Genomic DNA, 27,025 nt, shown 5'->3' on the forward strand with positions numbered 1-27,025 from the left:
GCCTTGTCCCATACAAAAAAAAAAAAAAAAAAAAAAAAAAAACACCCACTAGTTTTGACTTTGCTATTCTCTTGAAGCATTATCTGCTTTGAAGGTTGACATGCTGTGTTTAATAAAAACATGAAAATCTATAGTTTGTGTGGTGTTAGATTAAGCAGACTGTGTTTGTCTATTGACATGACTTAGATGAAGATGAGAACACATTTCAAGATTAGTTTATGCAGGAATCCAGACGTTTCCAATGGGTTCATGCACTTTTTCTTGCAACTGCACAGATGGATGCACAGTAACAGAAAGGCAGTGTAAGGCACTGGACACTAGATGGTAGCAGTGTGACAATGTGCACCTCAAAAAAATACTAATAGAAGTTAAGAAATTTCCTGTTAACTCTTGAATTGACAAATAAGATCATTAAAATTTTAAGGCTTTGGAAAGAAAGGACAAACTGACTTTAATAAAGACAAGTTTTCTGCTGTTATTTTATTCAACAGTGCTAGGAGGCTGGGGCATATCATACACAGATTTCAATTTAAACCCAAGCAGCTTTATGAAAGCAGTTCAGCATCTTATACAGGGCTCTTCTACATGTACCTGTACTTAATTTATGAAGGCAAGTTTCAACAAGGTCTCTGTTAAATAAGCAACAATTCATTTGTCTACACAACATTTGAGTTTTCTCTTACTTTACAGTATCAACTGACTATCTTTTTGTCTACACCTTACCCAAGCCCTGCAACTGAGAGTTCATCCCATCATCCTACTTCCTAGAGTACGACCATCTACTTAAATTATTCCTATTATTGATGATTCTTTTGGTCTGCGTCAATCCAGACAGTTTCTGGTTTATTTCCTCTCGTAGTAGAACCATTTATCAACTGCAAATTTAAAAAAACAGATTCACATTGGGTCAATAAAGTGCAGACAGTTTTCAATTTCTGGAGATTATGTGAAAGAATTTCTTTTGAAAGTACCTGATGATGGAATGGGTTCTTCTTTTCCACAAGGACATGTCTAATAACATAATGAAACACCATTACAAAAACGAAGAAAAAGAGGCTGCAATACAAAAAATTCTCTGTGGTGAGAAAAGGACAAAATCTTACTTCATCAACAGCAGCTTTGGCCTCCGCAGCAGAGCAGCAATAAGGGCTGTCGCTCTCTGAGATACACGTGTTTTTGCTGTATTGCATGTAAAGAAAGTCGTTAATAGGCAAAAAACAGGAAATGTGTACAATTAAATGTGCATGTTTATAGAAATAAATCAACATTCAGCTTTAGCAAAAGAGTAAGAACAGTCTTTACCAGTTCAGTTTTCCAGCACTGGTTTGCTGGGACACGAGGGCCTTCCAGAAGTTGTTTGTGCTCTTGATTACTTCAATGGCAAAGTCCTGAAACAAAAAATATTAGTATAAAAGAATAATATATTTTCTAACCTAAAGTTCATGCCTGTAAATTGATCTGCCGATGTGAGTTAAAAAAAATAACACAAATTTTATAACAAAGGATAAACTTGGAAAAAGCAGAGAAGTGCTAAAAAATCAGCTTTAAACTCAACGTCTAAGTAAATATGTGTAATAAGTGAGGTGTGTTTGCAGAGACCTTGTCTTTGAACTCTTCGTTGAAAGCAAACCGGTTCTCTGGTTTTCCATCAGGCACCTTGTACCTCTTGAACCAGTCGACCGTGGCCTCCAGATAACCAGGTTTCAAGCGCCGGACATCATTGATGTCTGATTTTAGATAACAGGAGGGAAAACAAGATTAGTAACACAGATGTATGACTGCTCAAAAAGCTCAAACGGAGAAAAAAATAAAACATTAGTACATGGGACGCTTACTGTTCAAGTCGTTGGCTTCAGGGTCCTCAACATTGATTGCAATCACTTTCCAGTCTGTCTCCCCCTCATCGATCATGGCCAGGATCCCGAGCACTTTCACTTTGATTACCTCCCCACGAGAACACACCTTCACAGAACAAGCATGCAGTTTCACTTCTGTCGTTTTCTGCAGTGCAACCTTTTCCGCAGTGCAACCTTTTCCGCATTATAAACAAATAAAATGAATGTTGTACCTTAGTGCCAATTTCACAAACATCGATGGGATCGTTGTCACCGCAGCAGCCAGTGTCCCCATCTTTGTGAGCGGGGTCCTCCCATGTCTGAAACATTGCAGATCAAAGCATGCCAGGGGAATGAAGTGCCTTTGTACCGTATATCTCAAAAAGCTCTTTAGGATTAATCTAAAACCTTGACAAGAGTAACAGATATCTTTCAAACAACCTACCTGAGGTATGGCTCCATAGTTCCATATGTAGCCTTTATGTGGGAAAACATTGGCAACATATCGCAGTTTGTCCTTTTTCACATCTTGCTTTATCGGGTTCAGAAGATCTTTTGTAGCAATCTGAGAAAAATTTATGTTGTCATTACTTTAAAGTACATGATCTGAAAGTATTACATGTGTTCTAAAGGACTTTTTGTCAGACTGTTAAATGTTCAAATTTACATGGATGATCACTAAAAGTAATAATGCATTGTATCAAATTCAACATTTTTTAGATATTTCAACAGCCATAAGCCACTAACAACAATTCTAAATGAAGCCAGTAAATAATAAAATATAAAATTGACATTATTGAAAAACTGACACATAAAAGAGACTTCATACCTCCATCTTGGCATTCGTCCATTTTGGCACTTCAACTACCATGTGAAAGATGTTCTGTAGGAGTCAAGAGTCAGTCAGAATTAGCTTTAACAGATGACTGAAGAAGACAATTTAAAAATATACAGTGCTCATACAATGTACAATATTCTGGCTGAAGCCCTTCCACAAATAGGATTAATTGTTTCATGCAGATAAGATAATAAATTAACTTCTGCAGACACAAGTGATATTGACACAGCACAGGGAAAATAAAGACTAAAGGCCATTGCCTTTTGCAAATAGACTCTGACCTTGCAGTTATGGAGAGCATTACTTTGAACAGCTAAGTGACTGTAATTGATAACACAAAGTTATCTACATAAATTTCACAAAAGCTCTTCAGGTGGTATCTAAGATGTAGATTTACAGCTATAAACATGTTTATGTTTACGGGTTTAAAGGGCACAGATCAGATGTGGCCTTACCTTGCTCTGGTCAGCATATATTGGTATGTCGTGGAATGGTGAGATGTACTTCCCCTCAGCATTTTCTGTAAAATGTCAGATGAAAAATGAATGAAAATGAGAGGAAGGTATTATCTGAATGGTCCGTTTATCCCACATCTGAAACAGACAAAACTCTACCAAAACTCTGGAACCTTGAAAATTTGAAAAGCAAGCTTTCAGGGTGTAATACCTGCTGGTTTGCCAAGAGAGTGCACAGGTTTATGTAACAACTCAGATGGACTTCTAGGTTAATCTGTGCAAAAAAATTACTTGGTAATTCTACCCAAAAAAACAGATCGGAAACATGGTTCGCTGACAAATTTAGCACCCCAAACTGAGCTGAGATTTAACTGCCTGAACCACTAACCATTAACTCATCTTGGTTGTAAAAGGTTTGAAATTGAAGATTCAAGCCACTGTATCCGCCCCAGAATTTAGTTTTAAGTATCAGCGTACAGATACTTTTAATTTATTACCAACATTTAAAAATTACATGGGTTTAAAATATAAGTTATAATGTTTTTAATTTACAGTATATCGTAGTCCAGACCTGTCTTTTAAAAAACCTGCATTTTTACCATAAAGTAATGCGTCTGTTATTTCCACATAGGCCTAGCCAGAGTCACAGAGACAGTTTTGTTTCTTTTCTTTGTCGTTTCCTATATTATGAAGTAATTATTTTTTAACATTTTAACCATGTGAAACGTGGTGTATTAAAAGTATGAATATATCTGTATGTGTGTGTGTGTGTGTGTGTATGTCTAATGATATGAGTTGGGTTTTATTGCCGACTGTGTATTCAGAGACCTTGAATTGCATTACATCACTGAGTGAAGGAGTTACATGACAAAACCTGAGACTTGACTTAATTTGCCTACAAAAGCAATTAAACTTCACTGTAAGAGAGACACAAGAATACATTCATAATATAAGTATGGACAACCAGTAATTTTATCCATAAAACAAGAGAGGGTTCAGTCCAAAAGCTTAATAAATCATAGTCTTGTTACTCAGTATCAATGGGGTCATTCATGTCTAATAGGCAGAGAGGGCGTAGTTCCAGTCCTCCAACTGCAGGCTTTTATTGTTATATGTTCGGTGACGTGTTCAAGCACCTTGCAGGATTCCCCGAATTCAGTTGAACTTCCTTCAACGGGAGGTAGATAGTGTTCGGTCGATGATAGACATACTGTATGAAAAAGCAATTAACCCAACTTGGATCTGTTTCCAAGGAAAACCGGCAGGACTGGCTGGCGCAGGTTTGAAATGGTTCTACCAGCGCCATTAAGTACAGATATTACTCTACCACGTCAAGAATTTCAATCAGTAGCTTCAGTCTGTGGAGTAATATGTCAACGCTACAGATAATAACATGAAACAGCCCAGAAAGAATGAATGAATATGTGACACGTGGGAAGTTGCCGCTGGCCTGTCCAGGGGCCGGTAGGTGTTTGTATGGTCTTAAAGTCGCGAAATGTGACAAAACTTATTCATTTTACTTACTGAAGAAGACGCGGTAGTTCAGGGTGTTTGGGTTGCCCCTCTCTTCCACTGTGTAGCTCATGTTTAGGTGCAGCGTTGTGTTGTTGTCTAGCTTTGGGTTGAGGGATGGCGGCAGGAGAAACCGTCTTTCCAGGGTAGTGGGTATGGTACATGGAGAGGGCACAGAGCATGCGCACTAGACTGATGCGTTCAGATACAGTCGGAAATGTAGACTTTGAAATGGCGACCAGTTTATATGGACTTTGGCATTTTTTACAGAAAACAAATGTGAAAGTTAGGTTTGCACCTTTTACAACGTACTGTGTACAGTCCAGTGCCGTAAAGTTTTTACTTTGCACTACAGCAACTGTCACTTTTCTGAATCTGAACATTACTCTATGTTGCAAAAGCGTAGATGTGAGGATAAGCATGTCCAACATGTCTGTGTTTCTTCGCAAGGAAATAAAACAAGGAGGGAAACTCTTGTAAAAAACACACTCTTGTAATAACTTAGAAAATTTTAGTCTTCATGGGTGGAGTAATTTTAGATTGAGAATACATGTATCCATTGAGAAAAACGAAAAGTTAAAATTTAGAAAATGACTCAAAAGCTCATAAATAGCAAGGCTTTCAAATACACCATAACAGCGATTGATTACCCACACAGTTTTTAAATAATTTTATGCACAAATTCAAATTCAAAATAAACGTATTGACATAAAGGATATTTTTATTTATTTATTTATTTTGAAAGCAAGTTACCAAAGCCAGTGTTCAAATAAAATGATTAGAAAACACATGTTAATAACACCCTATTAACTGTCTTTCACAGACGCCTGTCTAACTAACTAACTAACTAACTAACTAACTAACTAACTAACTAACTTGCTCAATATCTATCAAATTATAAGGAAGAAATGATGTTAAGTTTTGAACAGCCAGCACTGCTACATGCATTGTGAGACTTGGCATGCAGCAGGAACTCCCTTTATGTGTTGGCTGGCAAATTTCTAAATGAATTATACCTTTGCCACTTGGAAATAAAAAAAAAGAAGAATTTGATTTTTTTTTTTTTTTTTTTGTAATTTTGCTTTTTGATAGACCCTAAAATCTTCATGATTTGTACTGGGTTAAAACCTAACAGAACTTTACTAATTTATTTGGGGGTCTTTGTTCATCATTTTTTTCAGTTGCACTGTATTTTTTTCAGAGTCATTTATAACAGCTTACAACTATTCCTGAGCTGTCCAAAAAAGAAAAATAAATACTTGTACTCATTTTATCACTACATACATTGAATCTATGATGTCATTGTTTTTTTTTTAACTTGTTCCACCCTTTTCCACCAGAGTGAAATGTCCAGTGATAATGATAGATGACTCAGTACTCACCATTCATTCACAAGTGAATGAACCAAAACCATTTAAGCTCTTACAAAAGAAAGTTACTTGCCCACAGTCCACAAGAAAAGAAAAGAAAGTTGTACATAAAGTAACAAAACTGAAAACATAAATGTATAAATGTGTGCTAAAAAACTCAAAGTAAATCTTATAATTAAAGTGATTCATTTTTCCAATTTATCACGTTGGAAAAGTGTTAAAAGTAAACTGAAAAAAATAAAATGTTTCAGATGCAGAAAGCATGATGTCAACACGCTGCAACGCCATTGGCTGTTCAAATGCTCCGCTGATGTCACATCCCATCGCAGCACGTCGTGTTTCCTGCCTTTGCGAGGGAGGGGACGGTGCTGACGGCCTGGGAGGACGAAAGGAGAGACAAGAAAGCTCTAGGGAAGCTATTAGAAAGAGGGGAACGGCCCAGGTTTCCACCGTCCGTCGGGATATAAACACCCCAAATTTCTGTAGCTGCTGAATTTGTCACCGAATCGGCTCTGAAAATGTCTACCGTTCGTCAGCTTAGCGAGAGCAGGGCCATCCCGACCAGGACGGTGTTGATCAACGACACAACGCAGCTACCTCATGACTATTGTACCACCCCTGGAGGCACTTTATTTTCTACCACTCCCGGAGGTAAGCTGGATAACAAGAAAACTATGATTTGCACGCTTTCACTAGCCTTTGCTGTTCATTTCACTGTGGCCTAGGCTGCCTTGTCATCCTGATCAAAACAAAAACAAAGCTAAGCCCCGCCCCCGTGGTGTCCGTCTGCTACCTGATTGGCTGTTTTGCAGCGCAGAGATTCTATTATCTATTTGCAATAACAGGTTCAGCAATCGACGACCCATTCATATCAAAATTGCACATAAATATAAAATAGCGCTTAATTTAAATCTGGTGTGTATCATTTGGTGCCATAGATTGAAGCTCCAGCGTTTGACTATTTCCCTTTAAACAAGAATGTAAACAAATCAGAGAGGATATTGAATTCATTGGAGCTAAAGAAAGAAGATCAGGAAAATCTCTTTGAAGTTTTTGATTTTTTTGAATTATTTATTTTTGTTTTTAAGATTTTTATTTGAAATCCTAGAAAGTATATAATGAAACATGGGAAAAAAATAATACAAATGTCTTCCCTAGCAAATATTGAGCCAAAGCATTTGCAGAATTTTTAATCGGTTTATGAATGAAAACTATTTACTCTTAGTCAGATACATGTTTGTTAAAATCCATTAAGATGAGTGTACTTTGAAGTACTGTTTTTTTTTCAAGTGAAAAGCCGTTTCAGGAAGGTTTATACTGCTTAGGAGTGACCTCTGTGATAAAATTTGTTATGCAAAAAGACAACCTGTTCTTGTGAGCCCAACATCTAAAAAACTCAAGTAGGGAATGTCTTTGAATTTGGCACACAGTTCCTCTTAGACTCAAGGATGGACTGATTGTATTTTTTTAGTAGAGGGTCAAGATGTCTATCTCTCTTTCTCGTGAACATGATATCCCTGGGTTATCTGAGGACAGCTTTAATCTGGCACAAACATCTTTTGGCAGTAACTTAAGAATCCTTTTGACAGAATCATTCACAAATGTCTAACCAGGTAAACTGACAACATTCATGGTGCAAGAGAGGTAGACATGTTCAAGGACAGCTCTTTGGGCTCACAAACAACTAACACCAACCTTAACGTCCTCAGTAAGAGCACAAGTAATCAATTTGAATATGTGTTGCAGGAACCCGGATCATCTATGACCGAAAGTTCCTGCTGGACAGGCGTAACTCCCCCATAGCCCAGACTCCCCCAGCTCACCTGCCTGTCATCCCTGGAGTAACCAGCCAACATGTCCTGAGGGAGAACAAGAAAAACGAAGCCAACAACCACATCAATAACCATGATGGCAAGCCCGCAAATGGTGAGACATTCAATTTGGCTTGAAGATGAAGCAAGTCTTTGGTTTGCAAAGACGTGATATTGTGAAAATAATGTTAGAAATTTATGAGGAAAAGTCATAATTTCAGTTTGTTAACTTGATGGGAATTATCCCTAAAGCAGTTGTCTAATCTTGAAGAGGAACATAGAGTATCTTATGAAGCTGTAGTGAAGTAGGTTGAGCATTCAATCTTTCAGCTCACTAGCACCAGACTGTCTGAAGAATTAGGATTCTGAAGTGATTGTGCAAGAAAAAGAACGGTTATGAAGAAATGCAGGCTAATAGGTAGCTTGTACATGCTTCTGCAAATGCTGTTTGTCCTCATTTGTTGCATTTCACAAGATAATTCAAGTTCCTCATTGTACTACAGGCAACTTCCAGCTCTTCTTATGTCACCAAATATTTTCTTTGTCAAATACAAAAGATATTGAAAAAGACATAAATACCAATAAGCTATTCCATTCATGTCTCAACACGTTTCTTTCTCTTTGCTCTTGTTTTCCAGGTGATGATGCCCAGTTTGAAATGGACATCTAACTGCCTGGGACCTCACCAGCAAAAGCAAATGACCTGGCATTACCCATGCCAGAGGCTTGGCTTGTAGAAACCAATGTTGTGAGCCCTCATGGCAGCCATCTTCTTTAGCTCTCTGTCTCGCTACTGGATGTAATGTGTGTGTGTAAACCATGGAGAATTCAGTACATCATACATACAGGTGCAACTCTGGAAGCAAGGTCTGTTTGTATTGGCTCCCATGGTTACCAGTCACAACCTCACAGTTAGGGAGCGGGCCTGAATATTAATTTCCCTGACACTTTGTGCAATTAGTAGATTGCAGTGCTCATCTTACAGCTCTCTGTGAATCAGGATGAAAAACAGAGCACACTATACAACTGAAGAAGAAAAAATCAAAAATTAAGGGAGGAAGTTTGTACTGAGTGGTAATCTCTGGTACTGGCCTTAGAATCAGTCAAAAGCTTTGATATTCATCACAGTCTTTAGTTTGTAAGATCCTTGTAAGCATGTATTTAAGTGATTTTGTTTTTGAAAGTACTTGAAAAGCTCCACAATCTAATATTGGTTGTTTGCTCTGTTTAGTTTCTTGTGATGGTCTTCAAAGGGATACCGTGTTGTTTTTTACTTTGCAATAAGGTGAAGATATGCCATTCCAACATTTCAGTAACCTTTCCCAACATAATTTGCAATTTTAGGGGAATTTTTTTTTAGTTTTGAACTACTTGCTTGATTTTAATCACCATGTAATATTCTAGTGACTGTATTCCCCAAAATCTGACAAGCTAATTGTAAATCTGGCAAGTGAAGACAAGCAGTTTATTGATATAATACATTTCAGTGTAGTATTACAATTTGAAAAACATGATCCAACTCAGTTCTCTCCTGTCAAGAAGAGATTATATTCTTCCTCCATATTTAACGCTTACATTTGTTTTGGCAAGAAACAAATTCCGGTAAGACTTTGCAACATCTTCCAGGTGTTTTTACTCATTCATACCAGATAAACTTTTCGATAAATGTGGAAATTGTTTATATCCCAATGCCACTTTTGGGGGACTACAATAATTTGAACTTGAATAAAACCAGATGTTTTATATGCATTTTATTTTGTAATACAACTAGAATGAAGGTTATTTGTTTGGATACAAGCACTGTCAAGCCTTTGGATTTGTTTCAAGTGTTAAGGAACTAGGATATATTATTTCCACGAGGCTTGATGGATGCTGACCCTTAATCTTCAAATCTGTCCCCAGTGTCCTTAATCTGTCTGACATTACCTTCTTCACTTGTGTGTCATGCCTGCCCATGCCTTACTCCACATCAATGCAGTACTAAGACTAGGTTCTTTGTTGTCAATTTGTACTTTCCAACAGATGTTTATTTTTTCACTGCAACATTGAACAGGCTACATCGTGCTCAGAAATTGAGCAAAGCAAATATTTTAGTTTCTTTTCTAATTGATTTCTTCAAAAAGCAGCTGCAAAGTTTGAGAGTATGATGGCATACATGTCCCGTCTTGATTTTTAAGATGGCATTGTGGTTTGGAGTGCCACATGTTCCTGCAGCCCCAATGATTTCTTGGGATTTTTTACACCACGATCCTCTGCATATGAATCACCATAAATTTCCTGTTTTTCATTTGTGTGACTGGAACCACTGAATGGCTGAACTGATGTCTATCAAAGATTTTATTTTTTCTTTTTGGCTTTGTGATTAATTCTGGCCATGTTTGCTGACCAACATGTTGAGGGATTGCTTTGAACCCATTTTGCATTGCACATTTTTAAGCAGTAAAACTCTTTCTATACGGTATCTTAATTCAGATTGCAGATTTATTTCAAATCAGTTTGGTTTGACAATGAGGGCTTAACATTGTGTGCGGAAAGAGATTTGAAACAAACTTACTGTAACTTTCTGTTCTGATTTTGAATAACTTTATTTCTGATGAAACTACAATGCCACTTGACATTGTTGCTGCAAGATCAATAAAGTTCCGTAACAAACAAAATTTGATGTTGTGTTTTTAAAGAAATTTAAATCATAAAAAAGTTTCAGATGTGTTGAAAACTGATCACCTTGCATAACAAACAAGCATTAAAACAAGAGAGGGCAGAGTGAGTGTTAAGAATAACAATGAAAGCGTATTCAACTTCAACCTAGGAATGGGTACCGAGTTCGGTACTTTTATAGGTAGGTACCGACCGAATTCTGTCAAAAGTACCAGGTACCGATTCATGTAAATTCAAAAGGTACCATGTTTAGGTACCTAAATGTATCCCTGTGACTGTGAGGAAGTGGAAGAGTCTGTGATTTTTCATACTGGACACGAACACAGCATTACAAGGTTATGTGTATATGTCAAATTAAAAAGAATTTAAATTTTATTATTAAAAGAAGTTGATTTTTGTTACCACATAAGCACACAGAAGTAACGAAAATTGGTACCGCTCAGTTATGGTTGCCAACTTTGCCAACAGGCAGAGAGATACGGGACGCGGGGGGTGGGGTGGGGGGTGTGTTCCTCGCTACACAGAACGGGGCGGGGGGGGCACGCACTGGGACTGGGTCACACGACCGTTAGCACGGCCATGGCAGGCAGCCACACACACAATGCATAGCACACAGAGAGGAAAAATATATACATCTTGCCTTTACCTCTGAGGCCGGGACAAACAACGTCCCGTACGGGACGCGCCTCTTTTGGCTCAAATACGGGACGTCCCGGCTAATACGGGACGGTTGGCAACCCTACGCTCAGTACCAATACCGACTGCCAGGTACCGGGTATTGGTACCGTATCGTTTCAAACGTGAAAGGTACCCATCCCTACCCTGATACAAACTAAATCCCATTAAACACACGTAGTAAGGTGTTGGACGGACATCTAGTGGACCACTAAAGTACTACTTAAATGACGATTTAATGTTTATTTATCCGATATATTTATTCTTTCCACAAAACGTTTCAAAAACACTGTATTAGACAATGATAAGTCAAAAAATGATGAAAAAAGCCGACCTTATTGATTTGTTTGTATAAACGAAAAATAACAACTTTCTCTGTACGCTCCTGCCGTAAGCCTCATGCAGTTATACATTTCGAAACGTTTCCTAGTTTACGTGGTAATTTCGATTTAAAAATAAATTTGAAGAAGTTTTTTCTTTTTTAATTTAAACTTTGGGAATTATTCTGCTCAGGCAAGACAGTTACGCACCTATACAATTTTCTACAGGCATTAACCCGGGCGCCTACCGGTCCTTCCTCCTTTTCAACGTCCCCTGAGCGAGGCCGGCGTCAAAATGGTGAGTGCTGAGACAGAAATCAAGAATAATCTTATCAACATCGAAGCCATCCTTTCATCGATTCACATTTCACGACTATGAAGTGATCACATATGATTTTCTTGTGATATAAAGTTGATATTAGCGCATTAGTTGCATATCTAAGTGGAGATTCATAGGCACCATCCCAATGCTACGTTCCCTCACTGATGTCCAGACGCATCACTCTTTACATCCGATATATAATTGTTTGTCCAACTGCCAGTCCTCGTTTCAGGACTGTTTTATTTTTTTGACATCTTTCCAATTTATACAGTTGTTGCGTTGTAAATGAGCGTTTATAATTTATTGTAAATAAGCCCAACACATAGCTTCTAGCTTCTAGTGGCTAACATTAGCACATACAGCAGTGATAATCATGGCAGGGCCGTCAGTTTTTAGAGAACACGCATGTGAAACAACGTCAGCACTGCTTACATTTCTTGTTCAGATAACAGGCTACATGTATGCTGTGGATATTTGGCGGTTTTTAGTGAAGGTGTTTAATCAGACAGTAAGGTGGCAGGAAGTGGATAGACTGTACCTGCAGCTTCATGTTGCTGGAGTCTTTCTCCTCTGTGATGTGACTCTCAAATGTGGATGATGTCTGATTAATAAGCATCATGTCTGTTTCGTCCTCAGAATGACACAGTGACAGTCAGGACCCGCAAGTTCATGACGAACCGGCTGCTTCAGAGGAAGCAAATGGTAAGCCCTTAAATCCTTCTGTCATTGTAACTGCTTTTGTTAATGCCTATTTCTTTTCCAGCAAACGTTCATGTCTTCAATTTTTCCTCTCTTGTGTAGGTCGTCGATGTTCTGCATCCCGGCAAGTCCACAGTCCCCAAGACTGAAATCAGGGAAAAACTTGCTAAGATGTACAAGACCACCCCTGACGTCGTCTTCGTGTTTGGCTTCAGGACTCAGTTTGGTGGTGGCAAGACAACAGGCTTTGCCATGGTGTATGACTCCCTAGACTATGCTAAGAAGAATGAGCCAAAGCACAGACTGGCAAGGGTAAGAAATGAGCTATTTGCTTGATGTGTGGTTGATCAGTGGATTTTATTTATTTCTTATTTCAAATTTTTCACCTGCATGCATGTGCATACTGTGTTAAAATGCTGCAACAGGAAGCAACGAGTGTGTTATAGTTTTAAGTTTTTTAGAAATATGTTTGACTTTAGAGCACTTGCTGTTACCCTGTTCTCTCAAAATGATAAATTTAAGAAAGTTGTGCATTTAGCCTGCACATAATGAGCAGAATAGAGGAGAGCATTACTTCCTGGTTAGAAACATTGTATTGCAAATAATTATTATGTTAATTTAATTGCTGCATATGACAAGTTTTTTGTGCTCTATGGCTGTATGTGGAAGCAGTACAGATGAATAAATTCTGACAGATGATTCAAAAGCCCACCAATACAGTGTTGAACAGTGTTGTGATGGTTAATGCCTGTTTCCTTCCCTCAGCACGGTCTCTATGAGAAAAAGAAGACCTCCAGAAAACAGCGCAAGGAACGCAAGAACAGAATGAAGAAAGTACGAGGCATCAAGAAAGCCAGCGTGGGCGCCGCTGGCAAAAAGGTATTGTAACCCTTCTGCCCTAACAGACACATTCGTGTCCACTCTTTTATCTGTTCACAAAAGTAATCCTGTCTTCTTCTAGATTTTCTTTTCATATTGAAAAGCAGTGACAGCAGATAACCAAAGGCATCTTTCTTACATTCACTGCTCTTTATCCTTTCTTGACTTTCATTGCTTAAATATTCTTTTCCCACCTGCTAATCATTGTTTTCCCTACTCTTTTACTGTTTTAATTTCCTTTTGTCATATTTCCAATCGTATCTAATGTTCTTCGGGAACTGTAGAAGGTAAATATCCCTCATAAATAGACTAACTGCGGTGTGCAGATAATCCAGGAGTGTTAGATGAAATCTAACCCCTTCCTTTAAACCCTCACCTACCCATGTGAGAGCCCCAGTGTTAATGCCTCCCTCTGGATGTACGCAATGCATCCATGATGCATTTGAAGTGAGAAGATTTGACCCCCCTGGTTAATACCCACCTGGTGATCCTTTTGTAAATACTAATTTACCTGCTTGCACTGAAAGTGTTGCAGACCTGTTTTTAAAATCTAATGATAGTGTGAAAAGACCCTTCAGCTTGTAAAAGAGAGAACTTGAAAAGTCACAACTAATAAATCAAATATTTTTGATAAGTTTTACTTTACTATCATGATTGTTTACCCAATGCGTCAACTGGCACACGGTAACTTTTAATAGATTTCTGAATTTTAGAAAACTGCTTTAATGATTAAAACCATTATTTGTATAGTGGTATAAAAACCTTCCACTGTACCATTGAAATAGATACTGTGTATCATATAAATATTTTCACTCTAGGAATCCATTCACAGATCTTTCTGTTTCATGCTTCAGTTTTCAGCATATTAATCATTTTGTATCATCTTTTGTTCCTGATGTTGCTTCCCATGGATTTCTTTTGCAGAAATGAGGTGTCATTGTGCAGGTATAGCAGCAGAAAAAGCATGGTGTGCCATTGTGAAAAGACACATCATAAGCCGATAGACCTGAGCTGTGCCTTGCATGTCACGCCCAATTTTCCCTGCAGTGACCCTCTACCTTCTCTTTCCCGTGTTGTTAAACTCAGTGTTTACAGGTTTCCCCTCTGCCTCAGCCCTTTGAGCTACTATTTCTGCTAAACTAGACCTGTCTTTTAGCTTTTACCCACATATGTGCTTTGAAATGCTTCAGATCTGTAGTTTTGTAGAAGCAGAAATAAGGTGCAGCATGTGGTGTGGATCTTACTTTTATTCAGTGTGTTCAGTGTAGGGCAGCTGAACTAAAAGCTTGCCAGTGTGTGTTTCTCATAGAAGTCAGTTTGAAATGGTTTGAAGTGTCGTCACTGTTTTTAAACAGAACTTGAAGATGTTGGGGTCATTTTTGTCTTTCCCAATATCTTCTTAACTGAAGTTGTTTCAGTTTGCTGTTCTAAACCCAACATAAGCTTGTTGTTGTTGAAATGTTAACATTTCAGCTGTTTAATTCTGCTGTTTTCTCTCCACAGTGAGCCCGGACAGCCGGCGAGGATCTCCGTGCTCAAGATGTTCTTGTATATTGTCATCAAATAAAAGTTTTGAAAAAAATGGAAACAGTCTCTGCACCTTTAATTCCTTTTTGGCTTAATTGAGTTAATCTTTTCAAGCAGTGATTGTGATTTTTTAAATGTTTTCACAAAGCTTTTTTGAGGTGGGAATTTCCTGTGTTTCTCCTCAGTGCAAAGTGTAAAATATATGGAGAGATGAGGAGTTCTGTCATCAAGACTCCATCAGCTGTTGGAGTGTCAACTAGAAAAGCACCAATTCGTTACACATTATGATGTCCCAGTACATTTAATATTCCGGACCTTAGTATCCAGAATATTTCCAGGATCTGGATCATACTTTTACATCTGTCAGAAATTATGGTGACCATGTCTTTTATTGTTTTGCAAAGCAATCTGACCATTTATCATGGAGTTATATACACAAATGGTGAAAACGACCCTATCTTACAATGATAAGAATCCTTTAAAAAAAACATCCTGGTTCCAGATGGTGATCTGGATTGCCTCCAAAATTTAATGAGTCTTTCCTTATCCCATCTTGAACATTTCCTGAAAATTTCACCAAGATCCATTCATTAGATTTTGATTTAAATAATTCACAGACGAACTCCTAAAAACATAACCTCCTTGGCAGAGGTAATAAATACCTGCTTTGTAAAAAGTTTGGTTGTTAAGTGCTTATGTGTGACCCCAGAACCATAGTTGGTGTGACTCCTCTCACCTATGTAGACTTGTTTTTGTTTAGCAACAGTGAGGCTGATATGATGATGATGTTGTTTTGTTCATTTTAGATATAATAAAGCATATCTTGGGCGTTCTTATTGTTGAATTTGTCTAAAACCTTATGTGTCATTTCTGTTGGTTAGCAGTCAATACTTGTGGCTTGAGCTGCTTCTGTTGGTAGCTGAGTTTTTGCTATTCATGAGCAGCTTTCACAGAAAGGGCATCAGTGCTTTTCTCTTAAAAGCATCTTGTAATTTCTACATTTCAATTCTTGGTACATCGATTTCTTGTACTGGGCTTCCAGATTTCACAAACTGAACTCATGTTGGGGGTGACATCCACACCTGTGGTTTTGCAATGACAGCACTCCAAAGCAGCCAAAAAAGTGATCATTTTCAGCTCTTTGTACACTTGCTTAATAACCATGCTTTTAAATCTGAGTCAGAGTCAACAAAGATTTTGTATTACCCCCAAAATCTTTTCAAACAAGACCCTACCACCCCTCAGTGCTGTAGATCTTTCGCAGTAGTGGTTTCAATCTTGTGTAAATATTCAGCTGTAGTAACTAAAATGTCCACTTGAGGTCTCCCTCTATTAAAGAAACAGAAAAAGCCCTTTGCTGACGCTGTTCCCAAAGTATTTACTTGTTGGACAAATTATTGACCTCTAACTCATCCTGGGCAGACTCTCTGATAGCTGAACACTGCTGCACAGATATGCCATTCTTGTGCACTGTTGCTTTTTCCTGTTTATAAACACCGGTTGGAGCAGAATGGATACTCGCTTTGCAGCGTGACCTTTTCAGATAATTTGCATAGAAATACCCTGAGAGGGTGTGTAAATGAAGTGATTAAAATGCCGGGGAATAGGCTGTCTTGAGGGCAACCCCCCTACACCCCACTTTATGACTTCCTCCCATTATTCCCATTCCTTAATGGATATTTCCTCATAGCTAGGTCTTCCCATTGAATTCTTCCTTTTGATTTGGAGCAAGAGAAATGTTAAATTGTTGTTGGCGGTGTAGTGGGAAGCTATGATGCCACTGTTTGTTAAATGAAAGCATGCATCAGTAATGGAAACTTGTGTATAATGCAGCAAAATAACATCTGTCAGCCTCCATTAACCTTCGCTTTTAGGATGTAAACATCCCCCAGAAGCTTTATCCTCAGTGCCGGAACTATTAAACCTGCAGGTAAAAGGCCACACCAGAGCTGTCAATTATACAGGTTATATATAATTGTCTCAACCTTACAGTTTGACACATTTTTCTGCCCTTAGAAAGTGTGAATGTAGGCCAGACATCTCTCCTCAGTGTGTACAGCACCGGGGAGAAATGGGGAAAACAGTAGCTTAGAGGCACTTCCATTGACACATTTTGAGTTGTGGGCTCTTCTTTCCCCGTAGAAAGGACTATATTTATACCCAGCATCCCTTGTGGGCTTTTCTTCAATCGATGCCAAGATTAAACACTGACAGTTTATCAAGATAATTTGGACTCTGACAAACACAACAGAGGACAGGAGTTACTGTATCAAACCTGCATTGATTTAGTGGACAGAACCGTTGCAAAGGTGAATCTATTAAAGGACGATCCATTTTTATGCAGAGTACAGGAACACGAAACAAGTTGGAACCCAAATAATTGGACTTTATTTCTCCCTCAACAGAAACTGAAACCCACTCTGACCCAGAAAAGAGCTGGCAGCTTCATTTATCTCAGCTAAAGTGAGTGTTAGTGCCACTGCAGAGCGTGAGAGTGGGTGGGTAACTGTTGCTTAGGTGTGGAGAAGAAAAAAAGGTGCCAGCGACAGAAAAAGAAAAGGCAGTGGGGTCTCTCACGGCTCGACAGTGCTCTGCTGGTGTGTGGTTGTGGGAGGTTTGACATAAGTGGAGCTTTCAACCCAGGGACTGGGAACAGATGGTGTTGGGAAATTAAGCTCCTCTCTCTGCAGCCCTGTCGGTCCGTCCCAGGAGTCTCTGCCTCTCTGTCTTTGTCTCTCTTCTTCTCCATCCCTGCAGCGTCTTTTTTCTGTGTCCCTTCACGCTTTCCTCTTGCTCTTGTTTCTTATCATCTGGTCTCTGCTTTTGTTTTGAGAGAAATCAGTTTTCCTCCTGTGTTTTTTGTGAAATCAGGAAGGAGGATGGCTCCAGTAGGATTGTCAGCAGGCACATGTTACAAACAGGATCTTACTTAGAAAAATAATTGGAAAAGAACAAAAAAGAGGGTTGGTGATGTGATTCTATATGATTTTAAAGGTTAGAATGCAGGCCTGCAAGATAATGTTGAAAGTGCATCAACTCAACACATTAAAGAGTGACTATCTTTTATTTCTATTAAAGCTCTTGAGAGAAGTTTATGTCTGGTTAACAAAATTGATGGTGAAGCCTCTTCGTGAGTTAACACACACAAAACCACATGGTACACACGTACAGGCAAAAATCAGTTAAGAGATAAGATGCAATACTACGTCCACAAGGGGGCACCAAACTCAATACAAACCAAAGGTCCCTCACAGGAGCTTTAAGGTAAAATATATCTTGAACAGAGGAGTCCTTGCCAAGAAAAAATCATGATTATTATCCCATAGAATAAATAATAATTCTATCAGACTTCATTTATAAAGCACTTTGCCTACACAACAGTGGCAAAACAAAGTGCTTGACAAAAGAAAAGAATGAGTAAATAAAAAAATAAAATAAACTGAAATAGATGAAAAAGACCTAAAAAAAAAAAAGAACTTAAATAAATACATAACAATAATAATAATAATAATAATAATAATAATAATAATAATAATAATAAGTGATCCAACAACTCCCCTGTAAATCTACACATCAGCGTACAACTCTGGAGACCTTAATGAGGAAACACTAAAGGTAAAATAAAATGTTACACTTAAAATAAAAAATAAAACAAACAAATTAAAAGAGACAAGTAAGAAAATAAAAGAATTAATATACTGAAGCAGTAAAAAAGAAAATTATGTAAAACTAAAACTGTAAAATACAGAATTAAAAAAGCCGATTGAAGCAGTGCAGTAAATAAGAAGAAAAATAACTAAGTTAAAACAGATTAAAAGGTAAATAAGTTTTAAACTCTAAAAGATGAAGATGATATGCCTTTAAAAAAACAGAAACAGATCGTAAAAAAATTGCATCAAATAATGAAGTACTGGCATTTATTCATTTTTCTTTCTCTGTTTTTGCGGTGATAGATGGTTTTGAGGAACACATTTACACCCTCACAACAGGTGCGGTTTTAATAGCTTTGTCTCTCTCCATGCAGAGATTTGCAAAGAAGAAAACAGGCTGAATTTCTGATGACTCACTGTGTGTGTGTTTATGCCAGCAGACACATCAATAGCTGCAAAAGATGTCAAAGACAATGCTCTAGCTGTTTTCCAGTCATAATAGTGTGTACACCAGTTCATTTATGAGCAACAATGTGGCTCTGAACAGCAGCGATCCGCTTCAGACTGTATGTTTACAATGATGCTGTGATGATTTCTGCGAGGGGCAACTTCGTGCTGTAAAGTGTGGCCGGGCATTCGAGGATGCTATGCATCTTAATGAGGTATGTGTCTCTTGTTGGCCTCAGCAGGGGAATCATCACAGCTCATTTTGCAGTCCTGCAGTGTCCTATCAGCTTTGGCAGCCTGCGCTAAGTTCACTCCATCTGCCAGTTGCTAGGTGCTGATATATAAAATGATCTGTGCCTTGGTAGCCCCTGAGCACCAGGGAAGTGATTTGCTTTTGAGGACAAACTATGTTTCCTGAATCCTAATTATCCTTTTTGCATCACGAGCCTGACGTGTTTTTGTCATTTATCCCTCTCTGGAAGCAGCCAAAGAGGAGAAAAAGCAACAAAAAGCAGCAGGGACTGCAGCAAACTACATCAGCCAAAACAGACAGAGCTCCCATGGATATACTGTAAAGTCTTTGAAATGCATCAGTTGTATTTTCCATCAATCCATTTTCACAGGTTGAGGGAGAGGTAGAAAAAAAATGTACCTGCTGTCTAATTCTGGCACTCTGACTGCTGTGCACACACATGTGGAAAATCACTTCTCAGTTTCAATCATGTGAGCTGTATTGAAACCACTCTGTGGTCTTTTTTCAGACTGTGAACACGCTGTCTGAGGCTCAGAGGACAGCGGACTGGTGTGAAAGCGTGTCTGCCCACCTGCCACCTACGTCCACAGGAATTTTGTTCATTTTTGTTGGCAGAGGGTAGACGGTAGAGCAGGAAGAAAAGGGAGCAGGGGAATAATGTGGCTGGTTTGTACAGGAGGAGAGAAAAAATGTCTCTGCTGAAGGGGAGGTAAAGGAGAAGGGGAGAATCAGGAGGGTGCGGTAATGAGAAAGGGCAGCAGATGTGAGTGACAGTATGATGGAATGCTCTGTGTGATGACCATGCTGTACTCTACACACTGAGGTGTGTGTGTGTGTGTGTGTGTGTGTGCATGCACTCACTGTGAAGTCATGTGCGTATGTGCATGTCCTTGGGTTTTAGAGAAAGGATACTTCATTTAGGCTTATCAGGTTTGTGCAAAAATATAGTCGTGCCCTCCTCATCATGTAGCAGGCAATTCATCATAAACCATCGCTTTATTAATTAACTGAATAACGCTGCTTTGTAATGACAAAAAATATATTTTTCATGTTGTATATCATGCACATATCTATAATCAGTGCAGCTCCTACATTGCTCCATTCTTCATATGAATTTAATATAAAGATGGTTGTGATTATGAATCATTACTTTCCTGACAAGAGGCAGACGATGAAATCCTTCCCATCTCATGCTGATCCGCAATTACCAGCAGTTAGCTAATTTAGCTAATTTAGCAAATGCAAACAGCTAGCAGCCATAACTTAGACCCAGTGAAATCCATTTTATGTTTTTGATTTTCCTGAATTTTACAAATGACTGCATTTGCTCACCTGAAAATTGTCTAATTATGCAGTGGGTCAAAAAAAAATTCAACAATGATCAGTTTCTGCACGCACAGCCACGAATTCAGCAAACTTACGTCTCGCTTTAACTGTGTTAGCGTAAGGGAAAGTTGGTTGCTAGGATGCTGCCCCTCTGTGTTCTATAAGTTTTTGATAAAATGTGTTGGTTGCATGTTTTCTTGATAATCCATGTGATCTTTCTAACATACAACATGTTAATTGTGCTACATAAAGCTAATTCAGGATAGTATATCGCTTAGCAGTGCAATAAGACAGGAAAAATGGGTAAACAAGCTGTAAGGGATTGCGCCAGCCGATGAGAAAAAGGTCCTTTTATGTACACCTCTCAAGATCCAACAAGTAACTTTCGAAAATTATACAACACATCAAAATGCTAGGATAGAAGTTGTATAAAATCAAAAGTAATTTGTGAGTTTCAGTCACATTGCTTTTCAAATCATTTAGATGATTTGCTAGCTGGAGATTTAGCCTAACAAAAAGTGTAGACACAATTAGCCTTTAACTATCTCTGCTCTTTGTCCAATCAGCTAGCTTACTTGACTTATCATCGCATTTGTAAAGTGAAATACTTTGAAACAGTGTGCAGAAACCTAGCTTCATGCTTAGCTGGATGCAAAGTAAAAAGGCTTAGCTTAGCACACAGAGACCTGAAGACCTTTATACTGGATTTTCTGCTGGTTTCAATCATCATGCTGAGCTATGCTAACAGACTTGTGATGCTAGGTGTAGCTTCACACCAGGGATGGAGCCAAGATTTCAATTTTGGGTGGGCCAAACCAAATTTTTATTTTTATTTATTTATTTATTTATTTTATTTTATTTATTTATTTATTTTTTGGGGGGGGGGGGCTTAAATTGAAAAAAAAGTTAGTAAATAACGATTACTATATAGATATAAATTAAGTACTGTTACTATGTATGTTTTAAGGCAGATTTGGTACCTTCTGCCTCTTTAGTATTTGATAAAATTTTGGTCCATCAGTTGCTTTCAATGTTATCAGCCAAAGAGTAGCGCTCTAATGCACCAATGGGCTGCGCCGCCTCAACTTTCCATGTATTATAGGCTGTAAGAGCAGTAACTTTAACCACAGTTCAAGAATCTACACTCTTTCCCAAAAATCATTCTCTAGTCCTGCCGGTATAACACGAGACTGAATGAGTTGTAACTTTTTTACTGACAGGCTAAAAATGGCCAAACTTGGCTCATTTGACAAATACAGGGCATCTAACAATAACAAACCAAGCATAAATGACACAATTTTATAATAGTTCTCTTCAAAACTGATTTTAAAAATAAGAAAAGAAAAAATGGAGGGGTCCCTGCCACTGACCGTTAGACCCACCCATGACACCGCCCCTGCTTCACCTCTAACCTGTTAACAGCTATGTGCTCAGTTGTCTGACCTAACTCCCTTGTAGAAGATAAGAAGCATACACGATATCTTGGTCCTGGTCTTCAAATGTCAATTCCAGTATCTTGTAAAAGCTTCAAATTACATTTATTGGAATCCACCAGAGAGGAAAAGAGACACTATATGAAGATCTAAGCTAAATTACATCCCTCAAATCCAAATCAGTTTCTAACTCGTCCTTATTCCAGCCAATAACTGCATATGGACAAATTTATAGATTCAATTTGAGAACAAAACGCTCCCTCGAGCAAAGCCTGGTTCATTTTTTTCCGATCAATGAAACAAATTTGTGTTTGGGCTTTACATTGCATGATACAGCATCTAGAGTAACAATATGACTGTGTTACATGGTTTTCCAATAGCAGTCTGAATCCAAATTGTTTCAGTCTCTTGTGGTTGCACAGCAATTTGATGTAGTCTCTCTATATCATTGGAGAACACGCTCAAATTATAATGGACTTTTCTGCGAGTGAGGGTGGGACGGGCTCGTGTTTGGACCGCACACAACACTTGGCTGCCTGTACGACTGAGTTACTCTGCCATTTTTCAGCCTGTGCACATTCCTCCACTCATTGGTATTCCTGTTCATATTACCCTCTTCAATCAGCGGCAGAGAAGCTCTGATTAATGGCAACAGTGAGAGCAATCTCCCAGTGATTCATTAAACAGGACTGGCATGAATAAAAAGAGAGATTTGCTCATATTGCCTCTCAGATCCCATAATATGTTCTGTCGCTGGAGTGATGCATAATTCATGGTGTTGTTAGTGACTCTCAACATATCCTCACATACAGTACCAGAGCTCTATGAAATGAATGAAAAAATAAATTACTCATCATCCTTATATCAGATCATCGTTGGAATAATTGGAGTACCATGTTTAAGTTTAGGGCTTCACATTCACAGCAGTCCTTTAAAACTTGCTCAGATAATAAAATGAAGCAGATTTTATAGCTGTTAAAGTATCTCGGCAGTGGTACATTTTTTGGATACCATAAGTGTTAGCATGGCTACAAAGGAATAAGAACATAACCGTGGATTTGTAAATAACAAGAAGCTCACCCAGCTCAACAGAGTAAATATTTAAGTATATAACAGTCTGACCCTTTTTGGATGATTTTTTTTTCTTGAGTTAAGCAACACATCACCACTACTCTATTTCAGATTTCAAGGTACTGGAAACATTCCTCAGAGAGTTTGGTCCATATTGACATGATAGCATCACACAGTTGCTGCAGATTTGTCGGCTGAACATCCATGATGAGAATGTCCCGTTCCACCACATCCCAAAGGTGCTCTATTAGATTGAGATCTGGGGACTGTGGAGGACATTTGAGTACAGGGAACTCATTGTCATGTTGAAGAAACCAGTCTGAGATGATTCCAGCTTTATGACATGGAGTGTTATCCTGCTAGAAGTAGCCATCAGACGATGGGTACACTGTGCTCATAAAGGGATGGACATGGTCAGCAACAATACTCAGGTAGGCTGTGGACTTTAAACCATGCTCAGTTGGTACTAAGGGGCCCAAAGTGAGCCAAGAAAATATCCCCCACACCATTACACCAGCAGCAGCAGCAGCCTGAACCGTTGATACAAGGCAGGATGGATCCATGCTTTCATGTTGTTGAGGCCAAATTCTGACCCTACCATCTGAATGTGGAGCAGAAATCCAGACTCATCAGACCAGGCAACGTTTTTCCAATCTTCTATTGTCCAGTTTTGGTGTTGCTGTGAGAATTGTAGCCTCAGTTTCCAGTTCTTAGCTGACAGGAGGGTCACCTGGTGTGGTCTTCTAGCTCATCTGCCTCAAGGTTGGACGTGTTGTGTGTTCAGAGATGCTCTTCTGCAGACCTCAGTTGTAACCAGTGGTTATTTGAGTTACTGTTGCCTTTCTATCAGCTCCAACCAGTCTGTCCATTCTCCTCTGACCTCTGGCATCAACAAGGCATTTTCACCCACAGAACTGCCGCTCACTGGATATTTTCTCTTTTTGGGACCATTCTCAGTAAACCCTAGAGATGGTTGTTGGTTAAAATCCAAGTAGATCAACAGTTTTTGAAATACTCAGACCAGCCTGTCTGGCACCAACAACCATGCCACGTTCAAAGTCACTTAAATCACCTTTCCTCCCCATTCTGATGCTCGGTTTGAACTGCAGCAGATCGTCTTGACCATGTCTACATGCCTTAACGCATTGAGTTGCTGCCATGTGATTGGCTGATTAGAAATTTGCGTTAACGAGCAGTTGGACAGGTGTGCCAAATAAAGTGGCAGAGAAATGAGCTGAAACTTCAAAACAAAGAAGTCGTCTTTGTAATGTGTAGTTTAAATAAGAGGACTGGTTTAACCCAGCTGGTGGAGCAGGTGTTTACATGCATGTACAGAGAATAAAGTCCTCATTGCACTGGTGGTAGAATCAATTCCCCTTCCTGAAATGATTTGCTCCATGTTACTCTTCTCACTCCCCCACATTTCCTGTCCCTTTCTCAAGCTGTCTAATCAAATAGAAGCTAAAGTCTCCAGAAAAAGAGCCCGAGTAAAAAAAAAAAAAGAGAAATAGCTGAAACTGTTGCTTGGCTTGTAGCAGATTTGTAAGACAAAACAGAACTCCTCACCCACTGTGCCTCCACCTTTGCACTGGACACAACCCATCTCCAGAAAATCACCCCAGCGCTCCCATCCAGCGTATTACCATGGATTGATTTCTATCAAACATTACCCCTGCAAATGTGCATGAGCATGGGCCATCAGGCGAGCGTCATTACTGCCGCTCGTTTACCAGGTAAGAGACGATGGGATGTGACAGGGGCGGAATTAGCTTTGTGTTGGCTCTCCGTCACTCTCATCCCTAACTGCTGCTGGGTGGAGGAGCATGATTAAAAGGATATATAATTCCACCCTGCACATTAAAGACCCCTTGGCCCACTTTCCCTCCCTCTTTCACTGTGGAGCACACAAAGGCTGCACCCCTGGCTGCTCTACTGTAGTGCTGCGATGGTAGCCTCTCTTATTCCTGCTGCCTTTTCTTCTTCAAGGTGATTGCTGATCTGAGAGATAAAATGGATGAAAGCATCCAGGTGGAAAGCCAATCATATCGAGATTCCCTGTATTGCTTTTTCATTATAAAGCACCTACATGAAATGGTTGTAGCAGCCGGTGTAACTGAGCTGAGGCCGTGTTTCTTTACACTGGCTCTATAGCGGTATCTTTAGCTCCGAGCAGCCTGCTGTCTCATTGAGCAGTGTTAAAAATCAATAGGCTCTGACCTTACCTCTGTCAGGAGTGATGCTGGAGACCCCCGTCAGGACACAGTATGTCCTTCAGTGTCTCAAAACAAGTACCGGTGAACTACTGAAACCTCTGGTAAGCACTGTGAGCAGGTAAGCAGCCTACTTAGAGCCTAGAGCTTGTCTAGTTAGAATGACTGTGTTTGTTTCAACAGGAAGTACTGGGAATATTGGTGTTAAAATTTACATGAGGAATATTTTCTTTTGTTTATTTTGTCTTTTTGCTAAAAATTGATATCAGATAAAGAAAGGAAGCGCAAAACTTAATTGAACCATGGGGACTACTACTACTACTATGAGTGAATGTAGTATGTAATAGGCACTGCATACTGCCTACTTTTTTTGCATGTAGTATGGCGGTTCTGTTTGGTCTGTTTTGTAGTATACTACCCTGGTTTTCAGTTGCGGAAAGCAGAGCTACAACTGATGATTTTTTTTATGACTATCATTATTTTCTATTTATATAAAAAGCACAATAATAATAATAATAATAATGTTTATTTATATAGCACCTTTCACAGAGAAAACTCACAAAGTGCTTCACAGAATTAAAATATCAGTCGTTTCCACAAACAACAAATAGAAAACCACAGAGAAAAACAAAGATTCATAAAAGATCATGATCAGCAAATTACTCAACATGGTCAAGGAAGGCTTGCCTGAACAGGTAGGTTTTAAGTTGCTTTTTGAAAAGCAATGGATGTAGCATCCCTCAGGGTCTGGGGGAGAGCGTTCCACCATCTAGGTGCAACTGACTCAAAGGCTCGGTCTCCCCGGGTCTTAAAAAACAAAACAAAATAAGGGTAGATCGTGACATTTTGGTTATTTTGTTAATCATACCACAGCAAGAAACATCATATTTGATTTTTTAATCTTACACCAAAAGTTATATCATTTATTTAAAAAAAATCTGGAGGTGATTGACTTTTTTAAATTTTTTTTACAGCTGATAGAAAAAACACTTCCATATAATCCACATATGGTTAAAAAAAGTAATTATTGGTTTAAATAGGCTTTAATGAATTTGTAGACGTAAACAACTGTTTTACAACTAGAAGTGACAAGATTTACCGATGTTTTTCCTCATCACTTCACTTCTATGTTGTTGTGTTGTAGTTGTATTGCTGGCTCATTCCAGTAGATGGTGGTAATGCACAGAAACCTGCCACCCGCATTGACAAACAGCGTTAGCGCCATGCATTGTGGGGAAACAGCATACCAGGTAGACTGGTTTGTTGCCTACTGAGAAATTTTCCTGGCTCACTAGGACATCTGGAAGTTTTTGGCATACTGCAGATTTTGCAAGTTTTCCATACTACCTACTACATACTAAGTTTCGGCCAAAATTGTATGCACTGCTAGTGTAGTATGTGGTTTGGAAAACAGCCTAAGTGCTTCTACAGCCACACACACCTGCTCTCATTACCTCTTTTGGCTGATTTATGCTACTGCATCTGCGTGGCTTTGTCCAGACAAATGACGTCATTTTTGCACTTATGCCCTTCAGGCGGAAAACTTCTGCACTGAACACACTTGAAAATTTCTATCCTGTGGGATGGAGACGTGTGGACAAGATGGCGGAAGAACAGCAGCTCCTAGTAGCTGAAGTGAAATACAGGCATCTGTATGACTCTCCACACAGAGATCACTGTGATAACTGAGTGGTAAATAATTCATGGCATGAAATTGCGTCCACTTTTGGCAGA

General features: G+C 38.9%; 3 protein-coding genes across 4 annotated transcripts; 2 read left to right on the plus strand and 1 right to left on the minus strand.

The window, feature by feature from the left end:
* Positions 1 to 438: 438 nt before the first annotated feature.
* On the minus strand, positions 439 to 4,856 carry ppa1b (inorganic pyrophosphatase 1b). Its single transcript, XM_074675723.1, has 11 exons — positions 4,653 to 4,856; positions 3,129 to 3,193; positions 2,665 to 2,718; positions 2,281 to 2,400; positions 2,069 to 2,155; positions 1,836 to 1,962; positions 1,600 to 1,727; positions 1,303 to 1,388; positions 1,104 to 1,179; positions 972 to 1,011; positions 439 to 875 (listed from the first exon to the last, which is right to left on the minus strand). Exons 1-11 carry the CDS (start codon positions 4,711 to 4,713, stop codon positions 844 to 846), a joined length of 876 nt encoding a protein of 291 aa, XP_074531824.1. The 5' UTR covers positions 4,714 to 4,856; the 3' UTR covers positions 439 to 843.
* Positions 4,857 to 6,338: 1,482 nt separating this feature from the next.
* eif4ebp2 (eukaryotic translation initiation factor 4E binding protein 2) lies at positions 6,339 to 10,478 on the plus strand. Its single transcript, XM_074676522.1, has 3 exons — positions 6,339 to 6,661; positions 7,757 to 7,936; positions 8,460 to 10,478. Exons 1-3 carry the CDS (start codon positions 6,529 to 6,531, stop codon positions 8,489 to 8,491), a joined length of 345 nt encoding a protein of 114 aa, XP_074532623.1. The 5' UTR covers positions 6,339 to 6,528; the 3' UTR covers positions 8,492 to 10,478.
* A 1,200-nt stretch (positions 10,479 to 11,678) lies between these two features.
* On the plus strand, positions 11,679 to 14,962 carry rps24 (ribosomal protein S24). Of its 2 annotated transcripts, none has more exons than XM_074676460.1 (5): positions 11,679 to 11,772; positions 12,433 to 12,498; positions 12,598 to 12,807; positions 13,261 to 13,374; positions 14,299 to 14,962. In XM_074676460.1, exons 1-5 carry the CDS (start codon positions 11,770 to 11,772, stop codon positions 14,302 to 14,304), a joined length of 399 nt encoding a protein of 132 aa, XP_074532561.1. In that variant the 5' UTR covers positions 11,679 to 11,769; the 3' UTR covers positions 14,305 to 14,962. The 2 variants fall into 2 exon arrangements, with proteins under 2 accessions (XP_074532561.1, XP_074532562.1); XM_074676461.1 differs by having other exon boundaries at positions 11,680 to 11,772; positions 14,878 to 14,962.
* The last annotated feature ends 12,063 nt before the right edge of the window (positions 14,963 to 27,025 follow it).

This window comes from Halichoeres trimaculatus, unplaced genomic scaffold (genome assembly GCF_033239565.1).
Source record: "Halichoeres trimaculatus isolate MK-OKI-2021-1 unplaced genomic scaffold, fHalTri1.1 fHalTri1_scaffold_8, whole genome shotgun sequence".
Taxonomy (NCBI): domain Eukaryota; kingdom Metazoa; phylum Chordata; class Actinopteri; order Labriformes; family Labridae; genus Halichoeres; species Halichoeres trimaculatus.